At 40.9% G+C, this 24,939-nt stretch overlaps 1 protein-coding gene across 7 annotated transcripts in view; it reads right to left on the bottom strand.

Moving 5' to 3' along the window:
• Positions 1–24,357, bottom strand: part of LOC110989175 (F-actin-monooxygenase MICAL3-like) — a 56,490-nt gene extending 32,133 nt beyond the window's left edge. For 4 of the 7 annotated variants that reach the window (XM_022253372.2, XM_022253387.2, XM_022253408.2 and 1 more), the window contains exons 1-5: positions 23,956–24,357; positions 7,341–7,563; positions 5,375–5,498; positions 3,933–4,140; positions 756–872 (exon numbers count right to left, since the gene is read on the bottom strand). In XM_022253372.2, the coding sequence (XP_022109064.2) occupies positions 756–872; positions 3,933–4,140; positions 5,375–5,498; positions 7,341–7,474 (583 nt within the window). In that variant the 5' untranslated portion in view covers positions 7,475–7,563; positions 23,956–24,357. Of the gene's footprint in view, positions 1–755; positions 873–3,932; positions 4,141–5,374; positions 5,499–7,340; positions 7,564–10,452; positions 10,612–23,955 lie in introns of those variants that run through there. The other 3 variants (XM_087134243.1, XM_087134244.1, XM_087134242.1) reach the window with 2 other exon arrangements.
• Between the last annotated feature and the right edge of the window lie 582 nt (positions 24,358–24,939).

The raw sequence follows: 24,939 nt of genomic DNA, 5'->3' as shown, positions 1-24,939 counted from the left end.
TGGGGAGGATGCAGTGTGAAACTGAAGTTAATCTGAAATCCGCACCTGGGAGAATCAGTTTGAGGGACGAAGAATATATAAAGGTGATCATCTCAGAACTGGGCTGACTTGCGTATGTCTAATTTACCTTGGGAGACCATGACCTCCAAAATACTGGTCCGTTTCCAGGCTCCACTGGTTGGCTGAAACTGGGTACAAATGTACCCATTTCCAATACAGTCATGCTCCCATGGAATCATTGCGGTTAAAACACCGAGCCTGCCGTTAAGCATTTCTGGAACTGCACAATTCCCCCGAAAATGGTCCTGTGCGGAATTTTTTGGTTTTAAACTAAATCACAAATTTATTTTGAAAATATCCTTTGCAGGCAAAATGTTTACAACTGGTATGTCTCCTTTATAATTGAGAAATGATCGGTGTAAAGTTGTTCTTTGTTTTCAAAAGGTTGTTTCGATATTATTAAAGCTTTCAAGTAAACAACCCAAAAAGTTGATTAGGACGAGCACCATTAGGTACCAGGTATTTCAGTGTGAATCATTATATTGCCAAAGAACAGGTGGAATGCAAGCCCACTTTCCCTGTATCAACAGAGAGGCTTCGGCCTGCTGTAGACTGCTCACAGTCCCCAACTGGGAATAAGGTAGATTTCGGAGCAAAAACTTCAGTTCAGTCCCAAACTGGTTGAAGATGCGCGTGGCAATGCAACAGAGCAGTGTGAGCCCAAGTTTGCAAGACGGCAGTGGTGGTCTTCTTACTTTCTTGGTCTTGATCTTCGGGAGGCTCCTGCAGTGCCTCAAAGGTCACGTTGGTGTGAACTTCGACCCCTAGAAGCAGAGTGACCTTCAGGAGAATCAGTTGCAGCTGCCTGATGCCTGCACAACAAAGGAAATGCCATTTAGAGGTGCAAGATATACTGGAAACTTTGCAAGACGGAAAAAAAAAGAGAAATAGTAACAAAGCCTGACTTTAAAGTTTGCGACTGAATGCTAGAACTTCCTCTAAGAAGTATGTCTGTCCTTGATCAGACTTGTAATATAGTTTAGGAACACAAGAACTAACATCAGCATTGCCCCTTTTTACGTCAAACATGTACATGTACATGTACCACATGAACACTACAACACCAGATAACAAAACTGTAAAGGTAACATTGTTGCTAGCGATCCAACTAACAGTACTGTAATGTAACGGTACTGTTACTTAACATTGTCTCAGCTTTAAGAAATGAACATCCCCCCACTAACTTAACTAAATGACTCTTAAGTACATATTTACAAGTACCTTAATACATGTACATGTAAGCCCCATGTAAATGTACGAACCATTGTAAAAAATATGTGAACATTCACTGACATATTGATGCATGTGCTGTATGAATCTATAAACAGATATATTGGTTTGAAAACTTTGATTCCTTAACTTGCAGTAGGTTTGATAGCCTTTGAAAATGTGGTCTTTCTTTTATTCAAACTCTAAAAACCAAATCATGAGTAGTACTCTTCTCCCCTTTAAACCAGTCAGACAAACTTTTGAACATTTGAGTCACCCGTCTATTGTTCTGTAGTCAGCATTCCTGAAAGCTTATGCAGTGCACCATGGTGAAATTAACACCGGGCTATTCACAGAAATAATCCTGCTGAGAGAGCACAGACTAAACCCAGGAGCAGTCATGGCCCCCCTGGGAGCACATGTACTAATCCCACTGGCGAATATGGACCACATGTACATGGCAAACACGTGATGATGCATCATACATGTACATGTACTTGTATCATACATGTACATGTACTTGTACCATAAACAATGTAGAATAGGACAAGTGTACACATGTACATGTACACCATGTAGCACATCGCCAGACATGTACACATCCTTAAGTCAAGCATTCTTTAAGCAACATTGTATACAGTCATACTGGAAGGAGCGTGTGCTCCTTCCAGAGAACATTAAATATTGAAAGAGCACCATGCATACACTGCTAAGTTTGGCACCCTCTTGAAGAGATTGGACTTCCAACTGCAGACAACATTTACATCTGCATAGGTCATAAAAACTGCAATGCCAAGCCCTACTGGTGTACACAGCGTCATTTTACGACATTTTGGGCACCTGCTTGTGTGTGACTTGGGAGAAGAGTAAATATTTGAAGGCTGGAGTCAGAGGACTTTCTCACTGAAGTGTTGCAGTCGAGTGTGTCATAAACTGTGTGTTAGATGAAAGTGTATTATGAAACCACAGGGAGGAAGGATGGAAACCTGAACACTGGCAGTAAACAAAACCAAATATGCCATATTTTCATAATCAGCAATGGTATGAAAAAAAAGTAAATCATACAAATATCTACTGGTGCTGTGAAAAGATAAAGTTTTGAGAAAGCCGTAACTTCAAAATATATAACTTTAGGTTTCATGTCATAAATCATTTGAAACAGCCTTGGGTACCGGCACATGTACATTTCATATGCACATAATACCATCAAAGACTACATTCTAAGGCACACTAGACATTGGACACCTGCCATAGCGACCGGTACACGTTACATACATCAATGACTTCATCTCATCTGCATAGTACACTGACTTCACTCTGAAGTACCAAACGTGCACAGATCAACAGCAGAATTTAACAGATTTTCCAATGGGATATCAAGCCACAGAACCAAGTAACGATCCCAGAGCCTGTTTAAACAAAGATCCTGAAATGAAATTTTGTGAAAATGCCGAGCCCCCCCCCCATTACTTCCAAATTAACTTCCACATAATCCCAGTTTCCTGCAGAAGCAATTCAGTCTATTTTTAACTCCCCAAACTCTGAAAATCTATCGGCACAGACAAAAGAGGAGTCAGCCGGCACGCAGACCACCAAAAAACCCACTTCAGCCAAACACAGCAACTGTCAGGCCACCACTCTGATGGGTTCCTGAAACCACAGTTGCCCCAATGTTCTCTTTGTCCCCTCCTTGCTTTCAAGGTCTGATCCCGTCATATCTTGGTCACAATCCCCAGTCTCAAGACAGCAGTTCCCTCCAATTACAATCCCCAGCCTCAAGACAGCAGTTCCCTCCAATCACAATCCCCAGCCTCAAGACAGCAGTTCCCTCCAATCACAATCCCCAGCCTCAAGACAGCAGTTCCCTCCAATCACAATCCCCAGTCTCAAGACAGTAGTTCCCTCCAACCACAATCCCCAGTCTCAAGACAGCAGTTCCCTCCAATCACAGATTACTCACTGTGAATGAGGTTTGAAAAGAGAGAGACAGGGGGGAGCAGGTCAATCAGGTCAACGGGTGGATTTGACAAAGAGGGAGGGGGGCTCAGATTTAATCCAAATGCCAATGGGACTACCTCTTTGAGGTCGGTGACGAATAGCTGAAGAATGGCAGAATGTGCACAACACAATGGAAATCAAATCACAGTAGAGACACAACAGGGCTGTCCAACATACAGTGGTTCATAATGTACATGTACAAGTATGTCACGGGGTCAACTTAGTGACTAACACTGTGCCCAATATTTTAAGGGGTACACAGCTAAAGAGTACATACAAAGCTAACGAAACACTTGGGGGGAAAAAAATTCTTTTCTCACAAAAGCTGAAGCTGTACTTTTACAGCTGAATGTATAAATTTGCACTTGCTTTGTTAAATGGGCTTGACGGGATCTCCCTTTATACTAAAACTTCTACAAATTTACATGCACTGCTGGCAAAATATATATTCCTCATTTTATAAGATGCAAAGTTTTGCCCGGTGACCCCATTTGGCAATGAAACCCAAAATGGCAAAGTGTTGAAAAGAAAAAAAAGACAAATAAGAAACGGAATAATTAACTCTAGGATTTGTACTAAAGACAAAATCAAAAATATTTATGTGGAGAGTCAATACCTCAGGCAGTGATGACGAGTCAGGGTAGACATCTTTAAAGAAAACTTACTGATGTGATCGATGGCGCCAGCACAGAACTTGCCAAAGAATTTCTTGGCACCGAGATTCTTGAGGTCGGTGATGAGGAACGGCCAGAGGTGGAGGACATTGTTACGGGAGAAGCTATCTCTCTTCTCAATGACGATGCATTTGGCGCCCAGCATAGCGCACTCAATGGCGGTGCGCAGGCCGCAAGGACCGGCGCCGATGACAAGGACCTAGGGAAGCAGAAGTACATGTATGCAACAAGAGTCCCCACATTGATGACACCAATGACACTGTCGCCAGCCATTCCTGATGGCCCCCTTCAATGGCGGAAAGTACTGTGTTGGGTTTTGTTTGGAATGACTGCCACAGAACACTTTTTACGCACAGTACTGTGGTTCTCACAGTGTCTTTTCCCACTGAGGGGTGCTATTAACAGTTGCCAGCAGTAGTGTAACCATGGCCATTAGATATAACCATGGCCATTAGATATAACCATGGCCATTAGATATAACCATGGCCATTAGATTCACCCATAGAAGAACGACAGCTGGCAAAAGTGTTGCACACCTTTAAGCATGTTGGCTCAGATGACATCTGGTTAACTTAACAATGGTTTCTTTCAATTACCTGACATTCTTATTAACGTGACTCTTGGAACATTTTCCCCGCATTTGGGTTTACATACATGTATGTACCGGTGCATGTACATGTACTTTAAGGACACCTTGTTTCAAAGAATGGCCTCCATGTTTGATGGAAGCCTGTATGTACAGTTAGAGGATCGTAACGTACCGGTATACCTTCTTGGTCTTCCTTAAACTTAAATCCAGCTTTGCTCAAACTGTACACAAGCGAAACTGTATCAACTTCTCTTTTCATTCTTTTCACCAAGCATATGATGCATCATTGATGAATGATGTCCCCAGATACATTCTGTAGGCTTAATATCGAAGTTTGTGATCTTTGAAATAACATGATACAAATTGTGCAATCATTGTTTTCATAGTGATCTTGCACTGTGTCAGGAAAAAGGCATTCCGGGATATTCAAAAATAATTTTTTTTTAATCACATTCTTTCAAAAAGAAAGTGCTGACTGTGTCCTCACTGCAGGGCCGTTCCTGTACATGTCCCTCAAACTCAGGACTTCCTCCAGCTTCATACACCACCGTACCTAATGTTTACAGCCTTTTTCCAAAACAAACATGTCACGCTGCGCGATCAGTGCTTTCACAGTGACCGCACAAAAGGTCGGGAAAGGGTGCCCGGAGACCAAACTACTGTTGCGTTATTCGTGCAAAATCATCCTACTCGACGTAACAAAACTGAAACTAAACTGGAAGTTGACAATAGCATCGCTGCGGCAGCTCCACGTGTCTATCTCATCACTTCCCTCTCCAACTCATCACACACGGGACCTACCCCAACCTGCTTTCGATGTTCACCCGAATTCCCAACGACCTACCCTTGTATCCGAGCATGCCTTCCCCTTTTTGTACTCCTTCCGATTGAACCGTTTGTCCAGCTTGGCCCATAGTGATTTTGCCTGCCAAGTGGTCACCTTGGACTTGAACTGTTGGTAGAAATTCCTGTGCACAAGCAAGAAACAGCTGAATTTTAAAAACACTTTCAGTGTGCTGTAAGCAATAGCAGTGCACCGTAAAAAGTAGAAGCCTGTTACAGAGAACTGGTATAAAGTAAAAGTAAGGTACAGCTTTATTTAATGTGAATAAACATTACTTAATATCAATACAGTACTACTGTACAGGCGTGTCATATATAGTGTGGACCTCTGCACAAAAGAAGTCCACATAATGCAGGATACGATGGCGTTTTGTGGACATGCATGTCCACACAAGGTTTCCCCCTGTCTGGAAAAGGGGTTAAGAGACATTTTGGGGTCGGGGTCATCTGTGGTAAAAGGAAGAGGAATAGTCAAGGAAACCTTGTACAAAAAAACAGCCAAAAATCTTGTTCCTGGTTGAAGAAAAATGAGTATTTTCACTGAGTTTTCTTAACTGCACAAAAACAAAGGAATGTCCACAGTTCTTAGGTACGTGACGTAAACATGCAAGTACATGTACATCCAAGTTTTGTTACTGTTCGCAACTGTCCATTTTTGAAAAGTAGTACATTTCTATTTCTTCCATTCTTCTCTTTACAATTACAGTGTATCACTTGGAACATTTCGTTACCTCTTCTAGTGAGTGCTATTGCATTTGCAGCATACATGTAGATCTACATGTAGACTGAGTATCTCTTTCCACAATCTTCAAACAAATGTGCAATTTAATATTCAAGAGAAGCACACTATTTTCAAGGGTACCAGTCCACTTTTGAGAAGGTGTAAGACTTTGAGATTTTCCTGATATTAACTCCCCTTTTGAATGTGTACATGTACATGTAGTTACTTTAACTCTAGACTTAATGATTAAACATCGTAACAAGGGTTTGTTGTTCGCACTCACTAAAAATACCTTTTCTTAAAATTCAGAGACAAGAAAATCTATAAAATATGCTCGCATCAGTGTCTCAGCTAGGATTTGAAAAGTGTGAGTGCAAAATGAAAAACAGGGAAAGCAATCTTGTTAGAGTCCAAAACCTGTATGCAACATGTACCTGAACTTATGATAATGTGTGGATGCAAACTAAAAGGGATTATACATACTTAGGAAACCACAAGGCAGACTGGACTCCTACCCCCCCCAAAAAAAAAACCCGCAGAAGAAACCAAGGCAATAAGAGCTTAGCATCCACGCTAGACCTGTATGGTACAGCTGATGAGCTGCATGACATCATCTCAGACACTAAACCTCAGACGTGGAAACCACATTAGCACATGACAGGGTGTAGTTCCCAGACAATGTCAGTGTGTGCAAGCTCTCTTGGGGCACCTACCCAGGCACTTGAATTGAGCCAACATGGGTGCTTAACTCATTGCTTGAACAGTGGCATACAGCTACCCATGTACATGTATGTATGTACCGGTACATACATGTCACTGACACTGTGCAAAGGGGAACCCTGCGGCATACATTTTTTGTGGGGACTACACAAGTGCTGAATGGGGCAAATTTGATGTGTGGACATTTTTTTTGTTCCCATAATTTGGTGAAGGGGGGGAGTTGTCCCCTCAATAAAGGGGCCGGCCGAGGCACACTGCGTGCCTGTTCAAGTTTCCAGGTGTGCATGTCCAATTTCATCCAAATATACACAAGCCAAACAGTCTTAGCAAATTCTGTCTTACTTCCCTCTTTTTCATCAACAATGATCAATAATTCTCGTTAAACTTATTATACATGTAATACTGCATGAGGAGTCAAACTGAAACGCAGAGTGTTTTTGGAGGGGTAGATGAGGGTTAGAGGTACTTTTTTTAGGGGGAAGGGGTACAAGTAACTGTGATAGGATAAACTTAAACCAGCCCTTACTTTTGATGTCTGGGGTCAAGTCCTAGATGCTCACACAGCTGACGGAAAGAGGCCATGCAAGACTGGAAGGTTCCAGCTTGAGCGAAGCGGTCATAGAGATGCGACGTCATCTCCTCACTGGTTAGCTCAGGCATGGTGAACCAGTAGTGCAGGGCGCCAGCGGAAAAAGGACCGCGTGAGAACCTTAGGGACTAACTAGGTCGTGACACAGAGCTGCATGTATCTGGAATACAAATGGACAAAAAAACTCAGTGAATTGTTGGAAAATTAATGACAACAGCCCCAAAACTGATCCAGATTTTCACCAACTCCCCATCACGCTAAATCTACTGCTAAGCACATGGTTTTTCTATATTATAACGTCTTAACTAATAAGGCTGGAATGATAAAGTGTGGAATACCAAATACGACAGCAGGAAGGCCACTATCACAACTGAAAGAGAAATACAAATGTAAGGTAGAGTCATTGCAAACATACAGTAACACACATACATGTACATGTACATGTTACGTACACCGGGTATATTGAGGACAGCTGGATATCAAACCTTATTAATCAAAACAAATAGAATGTATATATAACACCAGGGGAAGTTGTTGAAAGGAGGTTTACAGTTTCAAATGTGGAACTACACACTACCTTATTTTATGATCTGAAAGTCCACAGCATACGTGTATACTGTAGTTTCACACACTGCATAACATGCCGCTGGTACTTGTACGGTGCATACTGGGGTACATGTACGTATACACTTTGTAATTCCAAATTGTTACTGGTTATTCACGAACATACATGCACCATAGATCTACAATGCAGCTGCTAGTCCCCAATGTTACCAAATGGTGAATATGTACAAATTTTGGCTACGGTTTGTGCACCTTTAGCTGAAACTTAGGCTACTCTTGAAAATTTGCTGCCTGCAACCCTCCATGTGTCATTTTAACATTCACCGGTACATGTACACACCAGTAAATACGCAGCTGAGACCAAAACAGAAATTTTTTTTTTTTTTCTATTTTCTGCAGTCACTCAGGTGGCCTCTTGAATCATAGATCATGCATGGAGCTGTTAAAAGCAAGGATTTTGACATTTACATTGTATCTGTCTTCAACTTTTACCGTGAAGGTACATGTACATTGCACTGTGTAGGAAAAGTCAACTTGCATTAAAGTGAAGCACAACTTCTGTGTATCAGTTGCTGATCCTTCAAGAAACATGAAATGGACACCAGACAGGTTGATCTACACGCAGAGCTGATTTTTGATTGTTCATCAGAACAAAGTCGATGGCCCAGCATGTCCAAAAGTAATATCTCTCATGCGTCAGAATTTCTTCAGTCCGTTATAAAACCCAATAAGGAAAGCCCAGTAACAGTATAAAAATAAATGCAGGTGAGGAAATTGATACCATCCGTTCAGCTTTCACATGAAAACACCATCAACCTGTGAAATGCACATCCTGCATTGATTAAAAATCATACTGAGCAGACCTGTCCACAGGAATGTGGCCTTGGTTTGAAAAAAAAAAACAAAAACATGTTAATGACAGCCCATGCAGATTGAGAGTCTGAGCAAGACACGAACATTAACCTGACCCACTGGTTGGACTTCACACTTTAATAAGCGTTCCCAATGCATCGGATCTGCACTGACTGAGGTCACTGAAATGGAATTCATGGTTGTCATGGTATTGGTACAGATGAAAGGTGAACATTGTACATGTACATGTATCTTTTTGAGCGTTAACTTATACGCAAAGAGTGTGTTCCAAGCATTGACAAAGCAGGCATGTACAATACATGTACATGTTAAGCTGTGCAGGTGTAAAACTCCAATCCAAACATGATTCACGGGGCCAAGTACATGTACATGTACAACCACATGTGTGATTCACCAAATGTGGGAATAATGCTGAAACTAAATGTAAAAGAAAAAACAGACTGCCGGTTGGAATACACTCACGCCTGTGATGACATGTAGTTTTCAAGCAAAGGGACTTTTGAATGGGTACTCGTAATACATGTACATGTACCCGGTACTGCAGGCTCTACATGATCAACAAATGTTACTCTGCTCCAAATACAAGATGTTGGTAGAGATCTCGGCCATGTTTTCTTCTTCAGAAACACATGTGCAAAATTACAAGCTACTACTACAGTTTATGCACTGGTAGAACAACCAGGCATAAGAGAAAAACAAGTTACATGTACATGTACCGGTACATACAAGTACATGCACTGTACATGTACATGTACCGGTACATACAAGTACATGCACTGTACATGTACATGTACCGGTACATACAAGTACATGCACTGTACATGTACATGTACCGGTACATACAAGTACATGTACTGTACATGTACATGTACAACATCCAAATTGTAAACATGAGAGAAAAATGTGCCTTTTGTTAGAATTTGAAAAATACGTGTACGTGACTTGCCAAAAAGTCCTTTGCTTTTCACCATAATCAGGAGAGTCTTTAAAATGTTTGTAATGAGTGACAGCTACATGTACTGTAGCAGTCAAAGGTGCCGGGTAGCAATTGAGTATGTTTACTTTTCAAGCGTGAGGTTCACTGCCTTATGTTGAACTGGTGAGGAGGAACTATCCAAAAGAATTTGCACACTTGACAGTAAATGCACAAAGGTGAGATTACAAACAAAATGAAGATTTCAAAGAATCACAGTTTTATAAGAATTAAGTTTTTAGGATAAAAGTACTCAGTCAGTACTTGGCCAAGTACTTTTCAAAACTTTTCTCCTTAACGCTTAATTTGTACAAACTGGAATTGTCTGAAGTCTTGAATTTATTTGGCAATCTCACCTTGGTGCATTCACCATCCAATGTCCATTGTTCTCTAGCTTTGTCCCCCCCAACCAGTTCAATATTTGGCACTGAACTTGGCACTGTACTTGAAAAAAATTGGCAACAACACTGCAAGGATACCAATACCTGTGAAATCCTACGCATAGATAAACTTTCTGGTAACAGAAACAATCAACACTGTTCTGGAAGAAACATGTCAGTGCTGAATTAAAAGAGATGTTTGTGAGTATTAAACAAAGTCCAACTGTGCATGCAATCAATTACCAGAATGATTACGTACCCCTAGAAAGTGCTCACTTCAGTGTAAAAGTAGTTCTCAGCTGTTCAAAATCTATCCAAATTGGCTTGACACTGTCGAGTCAACACAACTTTCCACGCTCATTAACGCGACTCATATGTCCGCATCGAATACCATCCTCCCCAATTATATCACTTGTACCGGTACATTTATGTAATGTCGTTGTTAATCAACCGGACATGAGCAGTAATCGCACGCTCCCACACACGTCATAATAGGCATTTCTGGCCTACAGAGCAGGCCGGGGTTTATATCAATTTTGGAAGTGCAACACGACAGCCCGCAAAGCTCATTAAAAGGGTACATGGAGGTCTTTTATTTCCTGCCTTCAAACAGAACTTCCTGCGCTCGGCAGCGCTGAGGATGTACGCAAGTGCTGAGCCTTGTCAAGGAACTGCTCTGAGTTTGAAGGGTCCAATGATGGTTTCCCTGTTTTGGCTAGCAAGCTGGGTTTATTTTCAGGGCAAGGTCGGAGGTTTACAATTCCGCGTGATGTCATGACAGAGTTTTCTGGCTACCGTTTACATTTGGAATGGTATTTTCGGAAGTGGTGAATTGACAGTTCCACGAAAGGTGACTTGTGACAGGTTATTTCTAAACCATCCTTCAATTCAAATACATGTACATATACAACTTAAATGTACTTTCTTGAAAAGAAGCTATCACATAGGAGAACAGTTCTTGTAGTTCATCCACCCAGAATCTTGAGAGAAAAACTCAGCCCAGGGCTGACTCTTCCTTCACTCTGTCATTTTTCCAACGAAGTGAAGGTTTGTCATGCACTGCTTTATAATTAATGATTGTGTAACTACATGTACATGTACATGTACATACTGTATGCATTGTACAGTATGTGTTGAAATCTAATGCTACAGAATACACCGAACTGCATACTGTTCATGTACACTGTACATGTACATATACTTGCCTTGAAGCTAACCAATGTGAGCTGTTGCTTGTCAGAATCACAATTACACCTGGGGTATTTTGACAACTTTATCTTCATCCAACTGATAACATCACCACTATTTCCCATTAAGAACCCACCCTGCTGTTGGACAATGCTGGCAGACAATTGCGGGGACTGGTAGTGACCTTGCCTTGCCCTGAACATGTGGTCAGAAATAACCACATGATCAATTAGTTGCATAAACAGTGCAGAGAATTAGTCACCTGATAACAAACAAAGCAGTTACTTCCTGGTAACAGAAAGGTGTAATAGGCTTAGTTTTCTAACACAGGCTGTTTTCCAGGCCTCACAAAAGTGGTCTTTTTGCATTTATTTTGTCTTTAAAATCATTACCAGCATAATACTCTGTCGCTTAACATGCATATGAATGAACTATTTGAACAACATCCCACGCATGGCACTTAAATCTAAATATAAAGAGCTAAATTTTAGCTTTTAACACTGGCAAAATTAACCAAGTGGCCATCCACCACCGGAGCCTTTGTTTTTAAAAACTGCAGGCACATGGCTATCATGCATAACACCGTGCGCCATCAAGGTTACCTGCTTCATGGTCGACATACATCCATGCATTCATGTACATGTACTGTGCCTTATACACAGTGCCGACGTGGCATACACAGTGTGGACCTCTACACAAAAGAAGTCCACATAATGTAGAGTGCGATGATGTACGTACATGTAGTGTGGACCCGCACACGTCCACACAATGTTTCCCCCTCTCTGAAAAACAGTTTCAGAGGCAATTTGGGATCAAGCTTATTTGTGGCAAAATGAAGAGGAACAGTCCAGGAAATCATCATCAAAAATCCAGCTCGAAGGAGTTTTAAATCCTAGTTGGAGAAAAAAATTATTCTCCTCAAGTTTCCTTAACCACAGGAGAACAAAGGAATGTCCACACTTTGTATGTAAAACAGGTATGGGTGCACCAACCGGTAAAAAGCCTACACCCATTCAGTTTAGCAGCACTAAGGAAGCCTTACCAATGGAAACCATCATGATTTAGACAGAGAAACTTCGGTATTTTATTTAGAGGCCACACTTCCATCATGCCTTTAAGATTGCTGTCCTTGTCATCTGGTACAAATTACTAGGACACATTTTTACTAATACTGGTATCCAGATACTGGTGCACAGGATATCTTTTTCTCAGGGTATTTTCAAAGACGTTTAAATGGAACCATTTTTTTCTCCAGGTTTGACATTTCATTGACATGATCTACATGCAGCATTTACTTTTAAAAAGTCCAAATAATTGTACAATGCATGTAGCCATTGTTTGGCATGCACAAGGGTTTATCCACTACAAAAACTGGGCCAGGGTTCCCCTCGTTTTCTCTGTTTTCTCCGAGTGATGCAATCTACATTTAGAATTCGCATCTTGGCATGAACAGAAAAAAAACCTTTTTAGCTTGTTATATAGTTGAGCTCTGAAGACAAATGACACTACTTTCGATTTGGATGCTTCCCTATTTATTTGAGCAGAAAAAAACATGTTTTCCTTAGAGGAGCTCTTTAAAATGGTGCTCTTCTAGACAGCAAAATAGTGCTGTTGTATTAATTTCTAATTTAATGACAATTCCACATAACTTCAGTTTAAACCACGCCCATCGCACAAAGTTACATGGCACCAGAAGTTAAATGGAATGTTCATCCATCGTTCACCCAACCATGGAGCCACATGTATAATATCCAACAGGAGCTTGTGATCAGTGATGCATACATGACAAGGCCACTTACAAACTAGGTACAACTTCCAAACACAACTGTGCCCTACCCTACATGTACATGTAGTACTACATGTACAGTGCATTCCTGGTGCATTTACATGTACAATTTACATGTGCAGTATTCTTGTGCAGATGGGCATGAACAGCAAGTGGAATTTAGTATTGAGAATATAAAAGCGGTCTAGGCCCTGAAAAAAAATATCTAGGGCCTACCTACAAGTGATATTAATATCACAGGACATCATATATAAGTATAGAACACACATGTACAGAAGTAGTCTTCTGGACAACACCCTTTGGACACTCATTCGTGTACCGAGACTGGAATCACAAAGATTGTAAGTAAGGTACAGTTTATTTCAATGGGAAACTTTGAGACACTTGGTGGTCGAAAGCATATTGGTCCTTTGTAGCAGTTTCGAGCATGCGTGCATGCAGGTAGTTTCTCAGCACGCTCAATACTGTGAAAAAGGACTGGTACCAGTATGCTTCGTGCCACCAGTGTCTCAAAGGCTACATCGGAAACTCTTGTCTAGAGCTAGGTCTAGGTCTTCGCTCCATTGGAAATGCTGGGAGACACGTAGACAATAGACCTAGCTATAGCTCTGAAAGCCCGTTTCGGACACGGCCAAAGTCTCTCATCAGTAGAGTGCATGTACCAAGGATACGGTACCTGTTCTACAGAGTAAAGCAATGAAATCACATATTTAACGGACCAAACAGTTACAAACGGGCAGATACATGTACATGTATCGCACATGCTGTGCTGTAAAATCAGGGTCTGGTATTACCTGGGTGCACACATGCACAGGTGCATACAACCTGCTCAGTTTACATACTGCTGAAAAGGAAATTGCAGGCTGGGGACAAATTTAGAGTGAAAATGTCCACATGGTGCATGCGATCTGTGAAACATTTCTAGGCATCTCAATTATTGAACCAAATCATACCGGAAGCTCATTGCTTTCATAGTTGTTGGTGGGGCTAAGAGCTGGCTATGTATGATTTGTTTCTGTTTTGTTTTGCTTTTTGGTTTAGTTTTGATTTCTCTAATCAGCATCCTTCTGAAGTTATTGTTCATCATGAGAGCACTCAAGAAAGGATTGCCTGTGGTCGTGACCGTGCACACAAACATGTACATGTACATCAAACACAGTGTACTGTACAAGCCTGGTACACCTGGCAGGTTCCTGAAAATATGGACCATTAGATAATGTTCAACTTTGGGGGTTCATTTTTCCTGAAGTGAACAGCAGTGAATTAATTCCCAATGTCTGATGAAATGAGGGAAGTCATGGCTGATATGTGGAACAATGATGACCGTGTCCCTCTTTTAACTTAATTGGAGTTAATTAATTTAAGTCTTGAATGTCAGCAGTTTTGATGGACGTGAACAACCTGTTGAAATCCTAGGAAATGAAATTTACTCAGGAGTGATAATCCCCGCGGTCATTTTACACAGATTTACATGTGGTCAAAGGTGATAATATTTATGCATATTAAAACCATAATCACGAAATTAAAAAACACCTCTCACAATTAATCTGGTCCTGAAGTCGGCCGTTGTGAAAGTCATTTGATTCTGTCAAAAAATTGACTGCAAAAAAAAAAAACAGCGAGTAAAATCAAAATTAGTGTACAACACAGGCTTAAAAAAAAGTGCAAAAAAGCACCCCCAAACCAGCATCCTTTTAAGACTGGACCGATCACATTTTCTTCAAGAACATTTCCGAAAACCACACACTCCAAAATACCAATCATGGCAATTTTGCGGCTTCTGTCAATCTTGTAGGGTGACGTTAGAGAAACGTTTTGCTGCGTCGTCGGCTCTTTGACCTTTGACATCAACCCAGACAATGCGGCCTCTTTTTCATTTGATATTCATGAGTCCCTCCACAGAATGGTGATGCTCCTTGATTTTTCTCTTCGTGCCAAGGTTTCTCTAAAAAAATCTGTCATACTGAATGACATTCGAAAAAAAATGACATCCGAGACATAAAATACGATTCACAATGAAAATCTAATGCTCAGAGTTGTTAATTTTAATTCAATTTTCAGCGGGGATATCTCCAAAATAAACAGCAAAATGAACATCACACATGGAATTTTCAAACACTACACGTGATAGCGTTTTCAGCATTCTAGAACGTCATGCAATTTTTGTCAAAATTCTCAAGCATCATCAAAATTCTGTCAAATATTGTACTCATTATACATTTTTGATGCAGCCAAATTTAAAGTTTATTTTCGGTGGTTGAAAGGTGTAAGACCTGGCAAATATGTTGGTATAGTGAGAGTGATTATAAACGGTAAGAGAATGAAGAGAGCCAAACTTTTCTCATCATTTTCCGTCAATTTTTTGCTCTTTTTTTCCCATGGCTTATTTTTTCAAAAGTTATTTCTTAGGTACTTTTAAAATACATCAGTTGAAAAATGTATTGAATTCTCCTTGTTGTTGAGAGAGGATTTGAAATCAAGTCCTCTGGTGCAAATACTTTGACGTAAAACTTTAAATGAATTCAACTCCTTTTGATTTGCCCTGGTACATGTACATGTCTGTAGTATGCCTAATTATCCCCAAATAATCATTTTTATAAATCTGCAGGTGCTAATTTGTATTTTATATGATCAAAATCACTCTTTTAGAAGTTTTGAAAAAATGGCATGCAGAGTTGCATTTGGTCCATTTCATGAAGAACATGCCATCTGCATGTATTTGCTCATTTTTTTCCTCATGTATTTGCTGTAAAATTCACTTACAAAAAAGTAGCCCAAGTCCCAGTACCGGTTCACATGAGTTACATGTGTCTATGTCATGTGAATGCATTCTACTGGGACACTAACCCAAGGAAACAGGGCCAAGTTCAGGAAGGTGCAGGTACCATATTTTGGCCCCATCTGTAAAAGTCTAACATTTCACCTCCCGACAATATTTTCTAGTTTAGAGTTGGCATGTCAGTTTCATCGTTCCGGTCATCACACACCCATTGTGCAGGGTCCTCCTGAACCCTGACAGCCTTTTTTTGAGAACTGCAAATAAATAAACGGTAATGCGGTATCGCATGGCATGTCGCATGGTATGTTGCATGCCATGCGATCACACCATTCGAGCAAACTGACAAGAGAAAGAGCTGACCAAAAGGCCACAAAAAATAAGTCTCCGGTTTCTGGTCAGGGGTTGCCTCTAAAAGTGATGCCGCCATGCTGCTTTTTTTTTTTTTTGCCCTTAATTTTTTTCCCCTAGAAATGGTGTACCTATAGCGCGATGTCCATCACGACTGCACTGCGTACGTACATGTACCACCACTACTAACACTGAAACAGACTGGCCTCCTCACTATTTACTTTTTAAAAGCATTTTCAGCTTGGACAGAGTAGATGTACACAGGACATAAGACCATCTCGTTTATCTGGTTCCCAGATGTACATGTATATGTAATGATGTCATCTGGAAAAGAGTGCCTGACTAAAGGTGTGGGGGCCTAGAGGGACTCAATTTACTGTACATATTACTCAAATGCACCCCATCTAAAACAAGTTAAAATTACACAGTAGCAGGATTCCAGTCAATCAAGCAAGTTGGGCAGCTTTTGGACATTGTATTACACCGAATAAAAACTTTTTATTTTGCCAACATGCAGGTCTATGGTGATGCGCGCTGACCAGAAACCAGAGACTTTTTTCTTGGCCTAATGATGTTCAGGAATAGCGCCTCCTAAGACACACGACATCTACATGTACACCTGTACATGAGATACAGTATATGTACGTCATGTAAATGAAACACACAAAACTTTTTGTAGAACACAGCTTACGCAATGCAGGCCAGCAACTTCATTCTTGAAGGGAATTTCTCATTTGCAAAGGGCACTTGTATTAGAAAACCAACTTGTCTATGGGGACATTTCAGTGAGCATTGAGGCAAAGACTGCACAGGGCTGTGCTGATGCCAGGACACTACAACAGACCTCGCATGCACATTCGAGATCATTCAGACACGCTTCAATTGGGGCATTTGCTATTGGCATTACTCATTTATAATCACAGAGATGAAAAATCCAGCCAGTTCCTCTTAGTTCAGGCCGTCTCACTTGTTCCTGTGTTATACAGTAAGGGTTTTCAGCACGGCATGCGTTCCGAGGCTCATTCAATGAGAAAGTTTCTGGGAAAAAAAATGGTCCTGACCTTATACCCTGCATGAACAAAATCAACACAGTACACTGTATTATCAGTTGCTAAGTTCAACATTTTGGGTTGAAAACTATTTTCTCATGACAGATGAAAATGTATGTAAGTACAATACGTGTATTGGTACAAGCATATTGTACAAAGACCAATGCAAGAATTTGTCATTTGAATTTTTATCAGTGCGAACACGAAGTGTTCAATGGGTGCAGAGTACTGAGTGAAATTACTCTTTATTTACAAGAATAAGAAACTCTGCTACCAGTTAATACGCTCAAACTCTAACCCCCTTGGCCCAGTTTGCTAGGAAACCTCCACAATTCTCCAATTTGGGGGGTGAAAAATTGGATTCTCCCTCAATCCTCCAAAATGTCTTGAAAATGTTACTTGGAGGTCTGCCTACTGCCTCAATCCTCCAAAATGTCTTGAAAATGTTACTTGGAGGTCTGCCTACTGCCTCAATCCTTCAAAATCCTCCAGCAATTCCTGTCATTATGTTGAGGCAGTGCGAATGGCATTCTTGAGCGGTGGGTTTGATTCAAAAGAAATATTGGGCTGAATTTATGCATAATAAGCAAAACAACACAAGGTCTAACCCCCGACCTCCATGCATCGCATCCTTTGCAATCAGCCATGCACTTTTGCCATTCACCCTCAATCCTCCAAAACCGCCCACAGGATTTCGGAGGATTGACGAGGGTTGGGGTTAAGCGTATACTCATCCACAGAGCAATTGCATCTCTTTGGTTTAATATTAACCACCTACATGCAAGTCTCAGAATGTACATGTCCATTTACCTACATGTAAATCTATTGGAACATGTAGCAAGACATGTACTGAATGGCGCATGCCTAAGAAAAACAGGAAAATCCTTTAAACGACGGTCTGCAGTGACGCATCAGTTAAGAATTAAAAGCACATATTGTAGCCACTGTGTACATAACTGCAGCACCTTGTTTCAAATTTCTCCACCTTACAAATTGACAGCAGGTCAGGATTCATTACAAAAACAGGGAGTTCTGCTTTTGGTTTCCTACTGCTAACAGGATTAGCAATTAAGCATGTATTTCATCATTACTTGAACGTAACTTGAACTGTTACAAAGTGAAGGGGTATTGCATGAACATGTACAGTGTACATGTAACTTCATTCAAGGGAGATCTATATTTAAAGCTAAAAAGGCACAATACAGTGCACATGTTGACTGTATCAAATTTCAAGTCAACTTTATCTTCACTATATCATAAACAGAAACTCTGAATTTTCACCTTCCACTTTGAGGACACAGATTTCAACTAAAAAGGAAAGCTATTCTGTATACAGTGTACTAATGCATACTGTTTTATACCCAGTCAGGGTTGTTATTAGGAATATGCATTGGTGTCAGGCCAATACCCAGAATTAAAAAATTGAAATCACACATGATTACTGTGATCAGCACCTGTGATCAGCATTGAACACAATGCTCTCTGAGGTGAATTCAGAGGTCATTTCAACACTGACCAGACCCATGCCAGACCTCAAGCCCTAAAGCCCGCATCCTTGTCCTTGTCAGTACAGGCATGTTGTACTGGTGGGCCACCGTTCCTGAATGCAATACAAACACCTGTTTTCAGTACACCTGATCACAGGTGGAGGACACTGTTATTATGATGGGGTGCACACCGTGGCATGTGTCATCATTGTCTGCAGCGTGTTTGGACAACTCCCCATGGCCCTGTGCAGACAGGCTGGGTGTTTTCCTTTAATTGGATTATTGGACTGGGTGATGAGAGACAAAGAACTCTACAGCCCTCTGAAACCATAATAAAGGCAGACCCCTGGGAGAAATTTGTGACGAATGGCTGTCAAGGAGATTGAGAATACTCTCACATATTTTAGAGCAATTAGAATCATATTACATGTATAATTACCGTTGATAAAAAGGTCAATGCCCACTGGACATCTTCCATCGCAGGACTTCTTTTACATGCTGACAAATCTTTACACTGTAATATTTGAAAGGTCAACAAACTAAATGGTTACTGCTCAAAAGGTTTTCTGGGAAAAGAGGTGGAAATCCTTTGCCTCAGTTTGTCGGGTGCACAATGGATCGGAGCAGCTAGATTTGATTCTGAGCACGATGAGAGAAAGGACCAATGCTGAGCGAGCCGTAGGTTTCAGCAGCCAACATTTGTATCGGTTTAGGGGATTTCATGCAAACTACATGTACAGCAGCTGACACTTACACAAATTTTCTATCGAACGTGCTGAATCGCTATGCATCAATGCACTGCACAGATGGAGAGGCATGTGCGTGTTGTGTGCCGTACATAAGTGCCGGTACTGTACATGTACGTCACAGTACCACCGTGTATGACACATGTACATGCACCATACTTAAACAGGTACATGTACAAACAGCGGGGTCTATACACTTTGTATACTTTTAAACATGCACAAACACTAACATACCAGTATTTTACATGTAAACATACATAGTCTGTTCTCTGTGTTAATGACCACCAGCTGTCTTACATGTAAGTGCTGTGATATGTTAATTGGACGACACCGTGCAATCTTGTACATTTACATGTACATTCTGAACTTTAGTGTTCCATTCTGGCTGGATGTTGTTTTTAAAAGCAAAATACATGTACCATAGGTCCGTTAAATGGATCCCCTAGGCCTTTTTGCAAGGCACCTTCCTCTAACCTTCAAAATCCTCCAATTATCCATGCAAAAGACATTGCAACCAGCCGCGATCCTCCAAAATCTTCCACATTTTTAGAAAGATGCCTCACTTTGAGGTGTGACCACTGCCTCAATCCTTCAAAATCCTCCGGCAATTCCTGTCACTGTGTTGAGGCAGTGTGAATGGCATCCTGGAGCAGTATGGAGGATTTCACGTAAGCACCATATGATAACAAGAATTTATGCATGGCTGAACATAAACAGCGCGAGGCCTAACCCACAACTTTGACACAATGCTACCTCTTTCAGAATCAGCCACAACTTTTTTTTTTGCCTTTCTTCCTCGATCCTCCCAAATCCTCTAAAACCAACCAAAGGGTTTTAGCGGATTGAGGAGGGTCGGGGTTAAATAATGACATGGAATATGTGAAACTGCATATACTTTATGAAATGATCAACAAAGCTTTAAATAAGAAATTGTTCCTTCAAAAGCTAGTCGCTACATGTACATACCCGTTTGTGTCAAGTGTAATGCAAGCCTGTACAAACTCGCATCATGGGAGTATTTGTCACTGATTTCAAGATTGGACTTGCCATTTTTAATTTCCTGTTGCCTTCCTGCACAGAATAAGAACCAGTTGTCTAAGAAATGACTTTGGGATTCCCAAGATTACTTGTGCTAAATTCTAAGCATGTTAACACACCGTACCACTTATGGGTACGGTAGGTCCAATGGCAGCAGATCATGGCCCAAACTTGCTGTTTAGCGAACATTTAATGCCGTGAGCAAATAACTGGTATTGGCACACGTCCACCTACCCACCCATGTCATGCATGGGTACCGTACACTGTAGTTTAGTAGAAAGGCAAGATTAATTTACTTGTTTTTGTCTTGCCCTGGAACATGGGAATGTAACCTTTTGGTTGGATTCCGACCGCTTCATATCAGCCCCCATTCAAACCAGCTCATTAATCCCCAACAAGAAGTACCTTAGTCAAGGAGTCACGGTCCATGTACAATTTAGCCCCAATTTGAACAGAAAACTCAGGGTCCCATTTAGGGTTCCCTGCTGAAGGAATGAGAATTCTGCCATTTGCCCACAAACAAACTGTTCAGAGTCAAGCTAGCACACAAGTTCAGAAGTGTGACAAACTGGATTTTAACTGAAAAAGTCCAAACTTCTTACCAGTTTCCAAAGAAGTTTGGGTTTGTGTTACCGAGTGAAAACACTAATCTCTGTCTGTGACCAATAAAGTCTCAGTGCAGTTTGATGCACTGAGAATGCTGTGACAATACATGCTCATGCAACTGTGGCACGTTGAAATATCTCCTGACATTTAAAAAAAAAACTAGCAGTGGCATACATGTATGCCATGTACATGCCACAATAGTCCACTAGACAAGTTTGTAAGTTTAACTTTGCATTGTGTGAGGCATTTAGTCTGTGCACCACAAAGCTACATGTACGGTATAACACAATGGAAAGGAAAAATGGCCTCCTGGAACCCCAACCCCTGGCAACACGCTTTCCAATAAAATTCTGGCCTGAACCTGGCCTCCTTGTAACTGGTTCACTGCTTCTCCACTGAACGAACTAGCAACTGGCTTTTATTTGCTATCCTCTTTCATGTGGTTTCCTGCTCTTACAAAACCACAATGCGTCCCTTTATAAACTCAGCCTGCCAAGTCTGTTCCAGTGGTCGTATGTATACATGTATATTGAAGATCACTCATTACAAGTCAAATCCACAGTAAAAAGTGACCATTAAATGAGATTTATAGCCACTTACACATCTAAACTGAGCAAAAATGAGCTTGATCGTGACTTTTTTTCATTCTTACAAAAATAGCTTTGGTAGGTGCGGTAGGGCATTGTCATTAATACTAAATAAAGCTGGTGAATTCTTCAGGGAAAGATTTCCCAACAATATAATCAAAATTGTAAGATATAATTTTGTAGCATCATAAGTAATGATCTCCTAAGCTCCTCAAAATGACTCCCAAACCCTTCAGTTGTGAAGAACAAAACTTTCTTGAAGATGTTTAAGTAATTTTGGCTGATACACACCATGTGAAAGTTTTGAAATAAAACTAGGTTAAAGGTACTGTATATTAAGGGGCCCAGCAGAGGTGTCCATAAGCCATATAGCTAATACGGCATGAATGATTTTAGCTCAATTGCAGAATACTACACCATCCTGCACCATCAACCTCATAGCCAGGTAGAGGTCAAAGTGTCATACTCTTCTCAAGGGGTTTTCACCTTGTACCCACATAACCAGTCATTCCAGGGGTCGGTTTTTAGAGTGGCGGGGTATTCTGCAATTACTCTGTGATTTTGCACAATGGTTAAAAGGCATTTCTGGGAAGGAGGGGGCAATGTTTGCTCGTTTTTTCCTTCCCACAATGCCTTTCTATCATTGTGCAAAATCACTCATGCAGTACAACCAATATATATAATTATAAGGCTTATGGTGTCCTAAAACTAGCATTAAAACTGCCAGGATGGCCACCAAAAACCAATACAAATCACAAAAGTGGCATAGATGAACTATAAACATGGTCATGATGCATCCTTGGTAAATCAGACGTGAATAGGCTACCTTAAACCTAGACCCGTAAACAGGACCTGACGAATACTCCTCCATCATATCCTGGGCCCTGTCCTGATTCATAGGGATTTCTTTCAAAAAATGATCTCCGGCATATCCGAGGTCATGTGCTTGATTTTTATGAGCTGAAATTGCACTGGTATGTTTACCACTTACGGGGTGAACTATCCGCTGGTTACTAATTGCAGAAAACTCGCCTTTTCCTCATTTTGAGGAAAAACTTTTGCCTTTTTTGGCCATTTTCCCACTCCGGACGAACTTTACCCCACTTGCAACAAAACTGACGGCTGTTTCGTTACTTTCATGTCATGTCACAGAGAGCGATTTGCTGCAAGCAGTGTGTAACTGGACAGGGAATCAGTTAAGGGAGTTGCGTAATAGCTGCGACACAAAACAGCCGTAATTTTCCATGATACTTAGATCGACTGGTACTCTCGCAGATCTGAACAAAATTCGTAAGTGCTGAAGTCTGGGTACAAACTAGACAGGCTCTTGTACAGGCTACTATTACTTAACTATACAAAGGAGTCTGTGTAATGTACAAGTCAGGCCAAAATTCATCCGGAGTGGGAAAATGGCGAAAAAAGGCAACATTTTTTCCTCCAAACAAGAAAAAGGCAAGTTTTCTGCAATTAGCAACCTAGCAGATAGTTTAACCTGTAAGTAGTGAACATACCGGTGCAATTCCAGCTCATAAAATCGAGTGGATGACCCCGGATATCCTGGAGAAAATGGTTCGAAAGAAATCCCTATGAATCGGGACAAGGCCCAGTATACGATGGAGTATTCGTCAGGCCTTGTTTACAGGTCTACCTAAAACCTATGTAAATAAAAAAGGGCCAAGGCTACCCCCAGAACTGTGGGATCCAACGTCCACTCCCCTCCCACATGGGAGAGGAGCAGATGTCAGACCCCACAGTTCTGGGGGTAGGCCTAGGCCAAGGCTACATCAAAAATAAAAACACATGCATTAACCCTCCTATGCCAAGATGCATTCTTAACAAAGTTGTGATATCAGTCAAAATCAGTCAAATTTCCCGTACGTGTCTGTGTACTGGGGGAAATCAATTGGAATGCATTTTTGACTGTTTTGACGGTTAAAACAGACGGAGGGTTAATGGCCTAGGTCCTGCAAATAATTTCCTTCAAAAATGTTCGACATGCCAGATGTTTCATACCTGGGACTCTAAAAACGTTAGGCCGCATTAAATCATGACTGATTTGCGATTCAGGCCTTCCTGTATGTCAGAAGATACAAGCTTGCATGATAGGGATGACAGGATGTCTTTGCCTAACATTAAGCCATGGCCTACCTCAACTTCTCTAACATCTGTTGAAATTCTCCATGCACGGACCATTCACAAATATGGTTTGTATACACTTCTTGGAGAAACTAGCTGTTGTTGTCAAAATGTAGTAGAGGCCAGCAATCATCAAAATATCACTACATTTTTACGGTTGAGTCATCAAGGGCGATGACGTCGCGGAGTTAGGCCAGAGTATCACAGCGGAGCTCGCCATCTTTTTTCACTACACTACATATTTGTAAATTTAGCTTGAAACGAGTAGTTGATACTGCATTTAATAACACATGTATTGCCTCAAAAAGCGATTGTTGGTGAGCAAAAAATGATAAAATTGTTACTGAAACATACAGAGTCTTCCTGGTAAAATAAACCAGTAAAATTTACTTGAGCAGCTACCAGAGCGACAGCACAATATTTTTACCATCTACGGGATATAATAAAAAGCATTTCAAAAAAAAAGATACTTGTTGAGGGCGCTCTTCATAAACGCTGTTTATCATGATGTGGACAAACGTAAAATCAAATTGATGTAGAGGGCGGATCAAGGCTAGGGGCGCCAACAGGGTTCAACGTCATGTCCAGCCTTACCAGAACCACACTTCTTCAAGAATAAGATTTATTCTACATGGTTGTACCCACAAACTGTCATCTCCCTCACTGATACATTATGCAAAGCTTCAAATCCTATCCTGTCGTATCACAAAAAGTTTGTTTAAAAGAAGCAACGATGGCTTACGTCCGTTAATAGGACATAGGGTCGGGTTCGTGCGATTATCGGATGATCAAAAAATACAACAACTTCTTCAACACAGACAACGACCCTCTGCGAGGAGTATGCTGAGTCAACTAATGTGGGAATACTGATGGCTAAAAGTTTCAAAGTTTGTAATATTTTGTCAAACACAAAACTAAGGCTTCAATTATTAAACAAATAACCCCACGTGAAAAAGGTAAACCTATCCGGTAGTTGATGCGTGTGACGTCATGTAT

This window comes from Acanthaster planci, linkage group LG03, assembly GCF_054643075.1.
Source record: "Acanthaster planci isolate LZ-2023a linkage group LG03, COTS_SCS, whole genome shotgun sequence".
In the NCBI taxonomy this organism is placed as follows: domain Eukaryota; kingdom Metazoa; phylum Echinodermata; class Asteroidea; order Valvatida; family Acanthasteridae; genus Acanthaster; species Acanthaster planci.
This window is presented reverse-complemented; position numbering and strand designations above follow the sequence as displayed.